The following is a 12,708-nucleotide window of genomic DNA, read 5'->3' on the forward strand; positions in this document are numbered from 1 at the left end:
AGCAAAAGGAAAGAGAAAAAGTATTAACACAAATGACATAATCTTTAAGTTACTATAAACAGATAAGTCAAAATAAATGCAGTGAGTTTCTTCAGAAGGAAATTCCCAGTCATTGCTATTTGATTTGGACGTTTGTGCAGCAGTCACGAGTGTGTGAAAACACTTGACGGCCTCAATCGCAACACAACCGTGTCTATGGTGACCGGCTCCAAGCATTAGCAGTGTTTGTTTTCAGCACAGCTCCAGGTAGGTTGACTCAAGGTGGTGCTCATCACTACAAAGTCAACATTTCAAGAACAGAAGAGAGAGTGTTTGAGCTGGACGGTCTGGGAAACACTCAATAGCTCATATTCATGTGCGATTTCCACAATTTATTTGTGGCACTCAATTACGGCTGAACAATATTGTAATAAAATTAATATCATGATATGGCTTCGTGCAATTGTAAAATTGGTCAAGCTTGCAATTTAATTAAAGTTTGAGCGAAGCGCGTCATTTAAGCACTTGAAGTTCGTTCGTGTCACAATATATCGCAATACAAAAACGCAACAATATGTGTCGTGGATAGTGACAATATGTATTGTGTATAGTTAATTACTATAAAAATTACTGTGTGAGAAAAAAATTCTAGTTTTCAGAGTTTTAGTGTCAGTACTACATTAAAATACTATATATCATGTTAAATATAATGTATAATAATGCAATGGGGGATATTTGTGTGTCCTGATAATGCCAAATGTCTTGTTAACAGTAAAAAGTGACCTACATTATTTAAAATATATCTAGTCAAAGAGCGCAAGTATATTCGTCTAAAATAATTCTGTATTTTCAGCTTTATAATCATGAATATTGTTATTCTGGTGTCTCTATTGTCCTGTGCTTTGAGTTTCCAGCACAAAGTCCAAGTCTATTCATTTACACACACAATGTAATACCAATTTATCTTTTAATCAACAGTATATTTTTTGTTAACCTTTTATCATATGTTTTGGAGTATCGCAATAATATCGTATCGTGAGTTCAGTATCGTGATATGTATCGAATCGTGACTTGAGGGTATCGTTACACCCCTACAATATACACTCACCTAAAGGATTATTAGGAACACCATACTAATACTGTGTTTGACCCCCTTTCGCCTTCAGAACTGCCTTAATTCTACGTGGCATTGATTCAACAAGGTGCTGAAAGCATTCTTTAGAAATGTTGGTCCATATTGATAGGATAGCATCTTGCAGTTGATGGAGATTTGTGGGATGCACATCCAGGGCACGAAGCTCCCGTTCCACCACATCCCAAAGATGCTCTATTGGGTTGAGATCTGGTGACTGTGGGGGCCATTTTAGTACAGTGAACTCATTGTCATGTTCAAGAAACCAATTTGAAATGATTCGAGCTTTGTGACATGGTGCATTATCCTGCTGGAAGTAGCCATCAGAGGATGGGTACATGGTGGCCATAAAGGGATGGACATGGTCAGAAACAATGCTCAGGTCGGCCGTGGCATTTAAACGATGCCCAATTGGCACTAAGGGGCCTAAAGTGTGCCAAGAAAACATCCCCCACACCATTTCACCACCACCACCAGCCTGCACAGTGGTAACAAGGTATAATGGAACCAAAAGCTCTGCCAATTGCAACCTCTTTTTCCTATTTGTAGTGGAGATGAGTGGTACCCGGTGGGGTCTTCTGCTGTTGTAGCCCATCCGCCTCAAGGTTGTGTGTGTTGTGGCTTCACAAATGCTTTGCTGCATACCTCGGTTGTAACGAGTGGTTATTTCAGTCAAAGTTGCTCTTCTATCAGCTTGAATCAGTCGGCCCATTCTCCTCTGACCTCTAGCATCAACAAGGCATTTTCGCCCACAGGACTGCCGCATACTGGATGTTTTTCCCTTTTCACACCATTCTTTGTAAACCCTAGAAATGGTTGTGCGTGAAAATCCCAGTAACTGAGCAGATTGTGAAATACTCAGACTAGCCCGTCTGGCACCAACAACCATGCCACGCTCAAAATTGCTTAAATCACCTTTCTTTCCCATTCTGACATTCAGTTTGGAGTTCAGGAGATTGTCTTGACCAGGACCACACCCCTAAATGCATTGAAGCAACTGCCATGTGATTGGTTGATTAGATAATTGCATTAATGAGAAATTGAACAGGTGTTCCTAATAATCCTTTAGGTGAGTGTATATATATATATATATATATATATAATGATTTCCACAATATTGATACAAAGCGAATATATATATATATATATCTCTCTCTGTAATTTTCTTCCCAACAATGCAACTCAATGCACGTGTGTGTGTGTGGTCCGAGCGGCGGTACAGTCTGTTGCATCAACGCTCCTCGCTGAGGATGAATCCCTGGCCTCGGACATGATGACGTGTGGATCTCAGAAATGCAGAATATCCCGGACTACCACGAGCATGGGGAATGTGCCGACATCCGCGGGAGGAGCGGTGGGAAATCAAACGCCGTGGCATCTTCCCTTCAGCGGCTCTCAGTTTGGCTCCACCTCGGCCCAGATTAAAAAAGCCAGTATAAAAATTCCAGTCGGTGGAAACATCTGGTAGGGATATGCACCTGTGGTCAAGTGATGCAATGTTTGAGCATACGCGACGGCAGAGACATGCTGTCTGTGATCAGGTATGTGACGTTGGCTACGGCTACTGTCCTTCACACAGACCAGAGGAATTTTAGTGAAGAGTGTCAGAAGTGTAGACGAGGATTCGCTTTGCATTAGCCGATAACTCGCGTATATAGCTTCGCCAACCAGAGAAAGCTACTTTGAGACTGAAACACTCATAAAAAACGTCCTGTGTGTGTGTGTGTGTGTGTGCGGCATCCAATTCATTTTAGTGAATCAATTCATTTAGTCGGTTCACGTAAATGTAACCGTTCGATTAATTTAAAATTCATTCTTGGCAACTTTTGGTAACACTTAATTTTACAGTGTCCTTGTGTTACAGTACATGTACTTACCATAGTAATAACAGTAAATTATGCATAATTACATGCAACTAACCCTCAACCAAACCCTTACCCTATAGTAAGTACAGTTAATTATTATTACTTAAATGTATAATTACACTGTAACAATGAATGACACCTTAAAATAAAGTGTAACACTTTATTTTTCAGTGTCCTTGTTACATATGTTATATGTACTTACCATAGTAATAACAGTAAATTATACATAATTACATGCAACTAACCCTCAACCAAATCCTAATCCTATAGTAAGTACATGTAGTTAATTAATATTACACATTACTTAAATATATAATTACACTGTAACAATGACACCTTAAAATAAAGTGTAAGCCAACTTTTTTCAGTTAAATGCTAAGTTTGTTTTTTAAATAAATGCTAAATTAGGCAGTGATGAACAGTATTATGTACATATAAAGCCTCAAAAAAGAAAATGTGTTAACACTTTACAATAAGGTTCATTAGTTAACATGAACTAAGAATGAACAATACTTCTTCCGCATTTATTACTCTTAGTAAATATTAATTTCAACTAATACGTTATTAAAATCAAAGGTTGTATTTGTTAACATTAGTTAATGCACCGTAATAAATACTGTAACAAATGTATTTCTCATTGTTAGTTCATGTTAGTTAATACATTAACTAATGAACCTATTGTAAAGTGTAACCGAAAACGTAAATGCACTGACATAAATCAGTGAGAAGCGATTCATTTACTGAACTGTCTGAATGAACCGATTCACTGAAACGAAATGGTTTTGAGACTCATTTGGACCTTTTCAGGGGTTTGCACAGAAAATATGACTACATTTAGTTTTTAACCTGGTTTATAACTGTTCACCTTTGCTGTTTAATCCATTTCACCTGCTTACGTCCGAGGAAAGGTCTTCATTGTGCTTCTTATCTACTTCTGAAAGCACAGAGACGTTTAACGCGCCACATGCTGAATCGCAACACATCAGAGAATGAATCACAAAATGGCACAGCATTATCCACACAATGAAACGGACCAAACCCACGAAGGCTCTTCAGTTGAGGGATTACCACTGAAAATTAAACCATATTCTGTCTACTGTGGTGGTCTGCCCCCCCACAGACACTCTTCACTCACCGCCAGCGCTCAGCCAGGGACCCGGCCATCCATGAAGACCGATTCCTCTCCGCACGGACGGATCCAAGGGCGTCAGCCGCAAGAGGCCAGAGGACTGTACAGCAGAAGTTATAGAAGACATTTCTAATCATTTAAAGTCAACATGAAACAGCATTCACACCCATTTTGCTTCCGTGATGTGATTCTGAGAGAGAGAAAAGAACTAGGGCTGGCCAACGATTAATCGCATCTGAAATAAAGTTTGAGTTTACGTAATATAAGTGTGTGTACAGGTGAAACTCGAAAAATTTGAATATCGTGCAAAAGTTCATTTATCTCAGTAATTCAACTTAAAAGGTGAAACTAATATATTATATAGACTCATTACATGCAAAGTGAGATATTTCAAGCCTTTATTTGTTATAATTTTGATGATTATGGCTTACAGCTTATCAAAGTTAAAATTAGAATATTGTGAAAAGGTTTTCATTTCTGTAAGCCATAATCATCACAATTATAACAAATAAAGGCTTGAAATATCTCAGTTTGCATGTAATGAGTCTATATAATATATTAGTTTTAAGTTGAATTACTGAAATAAATATATAGAAAATAATTATACACAGTACATACACATATATTATGTAAACACAAATTTTTATTTTCTGTGCGATTAATCGTTGCCTAATGTGTCAAACTGTAATAGACCAAACATTTTCAAAATATAAAAACATTAATCATTTAAAATATGCAAGTAAAATTTTTTTAAAGCGCACTAGCCTACTAAGACCTGTAGGTGGCAGCCTTGAGCACCTCATAATGACATGCGCTTAAATACATTATTCATTACTGAATGATCACTTGCACTGCATCTGATATCGAATACTTCCCTACTATATAGTATGCGGGGAAAAAGCAAAATAAAATAGAGCTTAACCAACAAAAAATATGTTCTAATAACATTTTTGCTAACATTCCCATTAAGTTATGAAAATGCTATTTTTAAATGTTCTCTGAATATTCAAAACGTACAGTTTTAAAATATTTTATTGTTGGTTATACGAACGTTAATTTATAATTTTGCAAATCCCCTTTTGAAAGTAACTTGTCGCTTCAAATAACAATTGTAATGTTTACATCGTTACGCCAGTAGGTGGCGACAAGAGACTGTTAAAATGTATTTGTCATTGAATCATTCATTCGAGAGATTTGTTCAAAAACGCTGATTCACCAGTAATAAAACAAGTGGAGTATTTATGAGTGAGTCATTGAATCATTCACTCAACCAGATTAAAACAAAAATTAATTAAACATTTTTAAATTAACTGCAGCAATTAACATTTTGTCAGAACCTCCGTGATTTGTTGTTGTTGTCGTCTATTCAGAATCGTTGGACAATCTCTTTTTGAAACAAAAATTAAAAAATGTGTGATTCTTAATTCAGAATCTAGGCAGATCTATAGACCACAATGCAACACAACTGTGACGTCACAACCCGTAATTTACCCACAAGCAATCAAGAGCATAGGGCGCTCCATTTAAACCCATTGCAAGGGTGCGTGTGCAACGTAAGCAATGATGTGCAACTCACGAGACTGAGGGACGTTATCGAGGGAACGGCATAATAAAGTGGACTTAATAAAGTGAACCCACGTCTGGGTTGCAAGCACTTAAAATTCCCGGGCTAAATTCCCAGAATGCCCCACGACCACACTAGAGTTGAACTGAATATACAGCACTTTAGCTTTCAGCGATAGCAAATACAAGCGATCTGTTGTAAAACATGACAGTGTGGTCAAGTTTTCAGTGGAGGTACGACTGGAACAAACATTCCAGCTTCAGTCCGACGAGTTGACCGCAATGATTCATTGCTAATTGAGCTTGAGACACCAAACCACACATGTGGCCTTTCAAAGAGAGCAAGTAAAAGTCATGTCCTCCTTGCAGTTGTTTAGGGCTGTTTGGATAACGCAGCCACGCTTCCCAACAGCCCTTGTGTGGTGCGGCGTTGGGGGTGAGCTTACCGTGAGATAAACCTTGGCATTTTGGGTATGTGGGCCGAATCTGTTGCCCTTTCCTGCATAACCCATCAACTAGCATGTCATTATCCAATACTGTGGTCGAGCAACTCATTCCTCGCATTTGTCCCTAGTGTTAAACCTGCCCATTTTGGATCCTGTCATACATTTCCTCTCAGAGCTGGAGTGACCAAAAAACCAGAAATTGCACTGTTTACATGTAAACCTTCAATATCACAACCCACGTAGCCATTGAGGATGACGAATGGCTGTTGGCATCGACTCGACTTTGTTTTGTGGCAAGTGTGTACGGGGCTAACGTGCATTTAACTGAAGCTATTTGCAGTCGTCTTGCTCTTTAATGGCATTTCGAAATGAGCGTGGGAACACATTTTGCGCAGCTTTGTGGTTTGGAAAGTGACCGCAGACACATTCAGCATTTCGTTCTAAACAAAACAATGCATGGTGATTTTAAACTTCCTGAAACACTCTGTAAACTCCCTATAACTCGCAAACTTGATTTCGCAAAACACAATTATAACGCAAATTTCGGTAACACTTTACTTGAAGGGGTGTGCATAAGACTGACATGACACATTCATAATCATGACACATGTCGTGAATATGAGGGAGGGTTTATGCATGTTTATGACAACTGTCATTAAGTGTCCTTCGCTCAATTATGACATTTTGAATGCAAATATGACATTGTTTGAGATGTCTTTGTTATGACAACTTGACATAAACCAATACATCATAACCTGTTAGTGTCTTGGTTATGACAACTTGACATTAGCAAGACAACATAAATTGTCATAAACATGACATAGCAGATTAATTATCAGACTTAAGAAAGCACTTAGCTTTATGGGTTAACATTACATTAAACTGTCATGTGGTTGGTTTTGACATTGTCTGTCATGACGCATTATAACTGTGTCATGAATATTTTTCTTGACCTCAATTACAGTGGTACACATTGAATTTGTCATTAAAATGTTATAATGGCCTCATGGCAGTGGTTGGTTCTCAGCTCAAAAACAATTTTTTTGAGGCACAACCTCTAATGAATGGAAGCTTGTTTCCGCCACTGAATAAAAAAAATAAAAAAAGTTAATTACTTATGACTTTTTTTCTCGCAATTGTGAGTTTATGCCTCAGAATTCTGACATTTTTTTCAGAATTGCAAGATATGAACATTCTGAAACAAGTAGTAACATTGAAAAAACCTCAAAGGATTAGTTCACCTCAAAATGAAACTTTCCTGATAATTTACTCACCCCAATGCCATCCAAGATGCTCATGTCTTTCTTTCTTCAGTGGGATCGAAATTAAGTTTTTTGAGGAAAACATTTCAGGATTTTTCTCCACACGATGGACTTCAAGCGCCACCAACATGTTGAAGTCCAAATCAACGCAGTTTCAAAGGGTTTGAAGAGCTTCACACGGCTCTACTCGATCCCAGCTGAGGAACAGGATCTTATCTAGCCAATCCATCGGCCATTTTCTAAAAGAATTAAACATTTATACACTTTTTAACCACAATTGTTGATCTTGTGCTGGTCGGGGACGGGCCAGGGATTACGTCATCACGTTGGAAACGCCACACGTCACGTCATCTGTTATTTGTTTGTCTGTGTAATCCGGTTCAAAAAGGTAGGGAAGGGCGGGAAATTCCATCTCATTTTCTCCCATTTTCTCCATAGACAGTAAAAGAAATGGACACAGCGACCTCATTGATTTCAACGGAGAAGACTGAAGCCCGATTATTGCACTTCCTGTCTGATGTCTGAGCGACTGCGCAGGCTCAAACTGAGCGTGACGACAGTCTGACATTTGTAAGTCTTCTAGTAGCTGTGCCAAGACAAATCTGAATCACCTAATTCCTCAAAAACGAGGTTGAAATATTTTGTCCCGTTGCTTTTATGGACTCTCTATCTCTGGGCTTCTCCCTTGACTTTATGCCTCCACGTCCTCCTGATTGCCTCATAGACAGTAAAAGATTGCCTGCGAGCTTCTCCTCCTGTCTATACGGTAATGTCTCTATTGTGCGACAGAGAGATTTTTTTACAAAAACGGCTTCTACGGGGCCGTAACGTAAGATACAAAGTAATGGAGCTTTTTATACATTGTCGTGTTTCTTTAGAAATAAATAATGGACAAATGAAGTCTTTGGATGCCTCAGATGTAAAGTTATTCGCTGTCAAAGTGACGCCAAAATGAATGGGAGTCAATGGAGGGCTAACAGCAGGTGAAGTTCTGCTACAATGGCGGCTCCCGCGAGGCTTCAACTTCCGGCTGATGGATTACACCCTTGGTTTTCTCCAACTTCAAAATCGTCTGACATCTTTGTTTTAATTTATTATTTTTATAAAAAAAAAAAAAAAAATCGTGACCTTTCCAACGTGATGATGTGATCCCTGGCGCGTTGCCGACCAGCACAAGACGAACAATTGTGGTTAAAAAGTGTATAAATGTTTAATTCTTTTAGAAAATGGCCGATGGATTGGCTAGATAAGACCCTGTTCCTCAGCTGGGATCGAGCAGAGCCGTGTGAAGCTCTTCAAACCCTTTGAAACTGCGTTGATTTGGACTTCAACATGTTGGTGGTGCTTGAAGTCCATCGTGTGGAGAAAAATCCTGAAATGTTTTCCTCAAAAAACTTAATTTCGATCCCACTGAAGAAAGAAAGACATGAACATCTTGGATGGCATTGGGGTGAGTAAATTATCAGGATATTTTCATTTTGAGGTGAACTAATCCTTTAAGGGAACGTTAAAATGTATCAGGAAAAAAAACGTTCCATGAATGATGTACAGATTATGTTTTTGTGCTAATGTTTTCAGAACATGATTAAAGACCAGATAACTTTCAACGTTTTATTAATGTAACTGGAAGAATGTTTGTTCATAAGTTTGTGAGAGTGTTGCCAGATCATTAGGAAAGTTCTGTGAATGTTCCCAGTTATCCCGAGCCGGGCGCTGACAGCCTAACTTATATAAACAGCGTCTCCTGCATTTATCCGCTTTTAGAGGATTTCTCCGATGTTTCAGCGTTCTTGGCTCATTTGGTGGATCGGGTGTGGTTTGCCAGGCCTGCAACGGAGGATGTCTCGCGTCCTTCGGGAAAATCCTGTTGTCTTTGTCTCTGTAACAATGAACGTCGCATCCATCACCAGATGAAGCTCTAGTATACGCTGCTCCTTTGAGTCGCTCCATAATGGCCGTGAATTATTTTTATTTTTATAAACTTTGCGTCTGTTATGTTACCACCACTTATTAGAGGCCCAGACATAGTTATGACAATGTTTTGTCTCTAAAAATGACAAAAGATTCATAATTTTAAACTTCAGAGCATGCTTTAAACTAAAGCCACACATTAACTGAGGACAGACACAAGTACGCAAACGCAGATGTTAACTCTTGGCCTACGCAGTGCATAGTTTAGCTGGTGTGTTTAGGTTACTGTACTGAAGTTTCTCTCAGATGTCTTTGCACACTGTTGCTGAAAGAGAAAAGACAACAGTTTATGCTTATGTTCGCTGCATTATTTGTTGTTGTTCTTGTGCAATTCTGCATCTGCACTCACATACGTCCACTGTTCACGTTGTGTTTACATAGACATTGACATTATTTTACGTTTTGGCGAGTCGGTGGCTAACTCGTATGAATTCGTACAATCTGCGTACGCCCCAGTGACAATTTAGGGGAGGATCTTTACGTTTTTTCAGAAAATTGTGCATTTTTGTACGCATCACAAACGAATTTATATGAAATTGCCAATAAAATAGCGTTTTCTCAGCTCAAAACCAACTTTTCTGAGGCACAACCTCTAATGTATGGAAGCTTGTTTCCGCCACTGGATAGAAATAAAAAAGATAATTACTTCAGACTTTTTTTCTCGCAATTGTGAGTTTTTGCCTCACAATTCTGACATTTTTCTCAGAATTGCAAGATATGAACGAGAATTTTCGAGAAAATGTGAGTTGACCTTTTTTCCTCAGAATTGGACTGTATAACTCGCAATTCTGACTTTCTTTTCCTCGCAATTGCAACACGTTTAGAACCGTGAGTTTATAACTCGCATTTCTAACTTTTTTTCTTCCAACTGAGACTTTATTTTTTAGAATATAAGTTTATATTTTTTAATTCAGACAACATTTTTTTTTTGAATTGTGAGACAATCTCACAATCCTGAAAAAAACTGTAAACTTAAAATTTCGATAACAAGTTGCAATTGCCTTTTATTGCTTTATTCCGTGGTGGAAACACATATCTGAATGTTTTATTTGTATGAAAGCTTATCAAGTTTATTGTTATGAAAGTGACCAACAGGTGAAACTCGAAAAATTTGAATATCGTGCAAAAGTTAATTTATTTCAGTAATTCAACTTAAAAGGTGAAACTAATATATTATATAGACTCATTACATGCAAAGCGAGATATTTCAAGCCTTTATTTGTTATAATTGTGATGATTATGGCTTACAGCTTATGAAAACCCCAAATTCAAAATTAGAATATTGTGAAAAGGTTTTTTTTTTTAATTGTGCATTTATGTACGCATCACAAACAAATTTATATGAAATTGCCAATAAAATAGCGTTTTCTCAGCTCAAAACCAACTTTTCTGAGGCACAACCTCTAATGTATGGAAGCTTGTTTCCGCCACTGGATAAAAATAAAAAAGATAATTACTTCAGACTTTTTTTCTCGCAATTGTGAGTTTTTGCCTCACAATTCTGACATTTTTCTCAGAATTGCAAGATATGAACGAGAATTTTCGAGAAAATGTGAGTTGACCTTTTTTCCTCAGAATTGGACTGTATAACTCGCAATTCTGACTTTCTTTTCCTCGCAATTGCAACACGTTTAGAACCGTGAGTTTATAACTCGCATTTCTAACTTTTTTTCTTCCAACTGAGACTTTATTTTTTAGAATATAAGTTTATATCTTTCAATTCAGACTCTTTTTTTTTGCAATTGCGAATTTTTTTTTTTGAATTGTGAGACAATCTCACAATTCCTGAAAAAAACTAAACTTAAAATTGCGACAAAAAGTTGCATTTATCTTATATTGCTTTATTCCGTGGCGGAAACACATATCTGAATGTTTTATTTGTATGAAAGCTTATCAAGTTTAATGTTATGAAAGTGACCTATAGTTTGGAATTGAAAATGTCAGATTCAATGTTATTGTTCCTGGTCAAGCTCTGAAAAGCGGATGTTTGTCCCCTGATTTAGCTGTGATTTATGTCATCATCACCTGATTTATGTTGTAATTTTATTTATGTTGTCATCATCACCTGATTTATGTCATCGTCACCTGATTTGTGTGTCGTCTACAGGTGTGATCAGACAGATGAAGCCGCTGGTTGGTCCTGTGAGCACCGTACTGAAGCTGGCCATGAACTTCGTCACAAACGGGGTCGTGTCTCACCGGAACATCATCAACGTCCACATCTACGTGTCTGAGTTCTGGTTTTAAAAACATCAACCGTTCAGTCCAACCATTTTAGGTGTCCATTTGTCACTATAGCTCGAATCTTTCTGAATGACTCTACAGCGTGCAAAGATGACTGTTTTTAACTTCTTTTCCAATTTCAATATCTTCATATCACTAAGATAAATTCACCTTAAGATTGCATCTTCAATATAAGCCTATTCTGTATTACTGCACTAGCAGATTTTGTCACTTTATTTTTAACTTGCTTACAAATAAAACAAGTGGAAAAATCTGCCAGTGCAGCCAGTAAGAAAAAATACACTCATATTTAAGATAAATCACAGAAAATTCTCAATATGTTATGCAATGTTGCTTCTCAAGTCAATTTTAGATCGGATTATTAGACATTTTAACTGAAAATTTAGATTTATTTTATTTTTATGCAGTACAGTTATAGTTAATTTAGCCAATTTAGGCAAACTAAGTCCCACTTTAAAGAATCGGTCACCCAAAAATACCATATTACCAATTACCATAATGTCGTCCACTTGACTTTCTTCTGTGAGAAACAAAACAAGATGTTTAGTGGAATGACATGAAGATGAGTATTTTAATTTTTGGATGAATTATTCATTTTAATCCAATTAATTGTGTGAGATAATCTCTAAATGGACACCTAAAATGGCTAAATGTTTTTATCCAACTACACGTTTTTCACGACACACTAGGACAGACGAGAACATTGCATGATGGGAGCGAGGCCCTGCTTTAGACGCCACCATGCGTTCCGGTGGGAAGAAACATCATTTGCTGCTCTGATGCTTTTAAATGTAGATGTAAAAGCATGTTTTCACTTATTCCCTAATGCTTGACTTCGGAAGTGGAACTGAAGGCGTTTCTGTGAGTTGATGCGAGCTCATCCAGACAAATGAATATGGAGTTGACGACTCGACACTGATTGTACGCTTGTGTAGACACACTTTGCATTGCTAATGTTTTGTATGTATCACCGACTGTGTCATTAAAAACAATTTTTAGATTTCTACTTCTATTTTTGTAAATGTCAACTGTCTAGTATTGAGTGAACAGCCACTCAGGACACCAACAAATGTAAACACATTTCGTAACAATTAAAAAGGGGCAAAGTTAAAATAAA

At 37.5% G+C, this 12,708-nt stretch overlaps 1 protein-coding gene across 2 annotated transcripts in view; it reads left to right on the forward strand.

The window, feature by feature from the left end:
* Window positions 1–11,633, forward strand: part of fbln1 (fibulin 1) — a 67,585-nt gene extending 55,952 nt beyond the window's left edge. For both annotated transcript variants that reach the window (XM_056243650.1, XM_056243649.1), the window contains exon 17: window positions 11,455–11,633. In XM_056243650.1, coding sequence (XP_056099625.1) covers window positions 11,455–11,594 — 140 coding nt within the window. In that variant the 3' untranslated portion in view covers window positions 11,595–11,633. The remainder of the gene's footprint in view (window positions 1–11,454) is intronic.
* The last annotated feature ends 1,075 nt before the right edge of the window (window positions 11,634–12,708 follow it).

Source organism: Rhinichthys klamathensis, unplaced genomic scaffold, assembly GCF_029890125.1.
Source record: "Rhinichthys klamathensis goyatoka isolate OS25496 unplaced genomic scaffold, OSU_Roscu_1.1 h1tg000820l_1, whole genome shotgun sequence".
In the NCBI taxonomy this organism is placed as follows: Eukaryota; Metazoa; Chordata; class Actinopteri; order Cypriniformes; family Leuciscidae; genus Rhinichthys; species Rhinichthys klamathensis.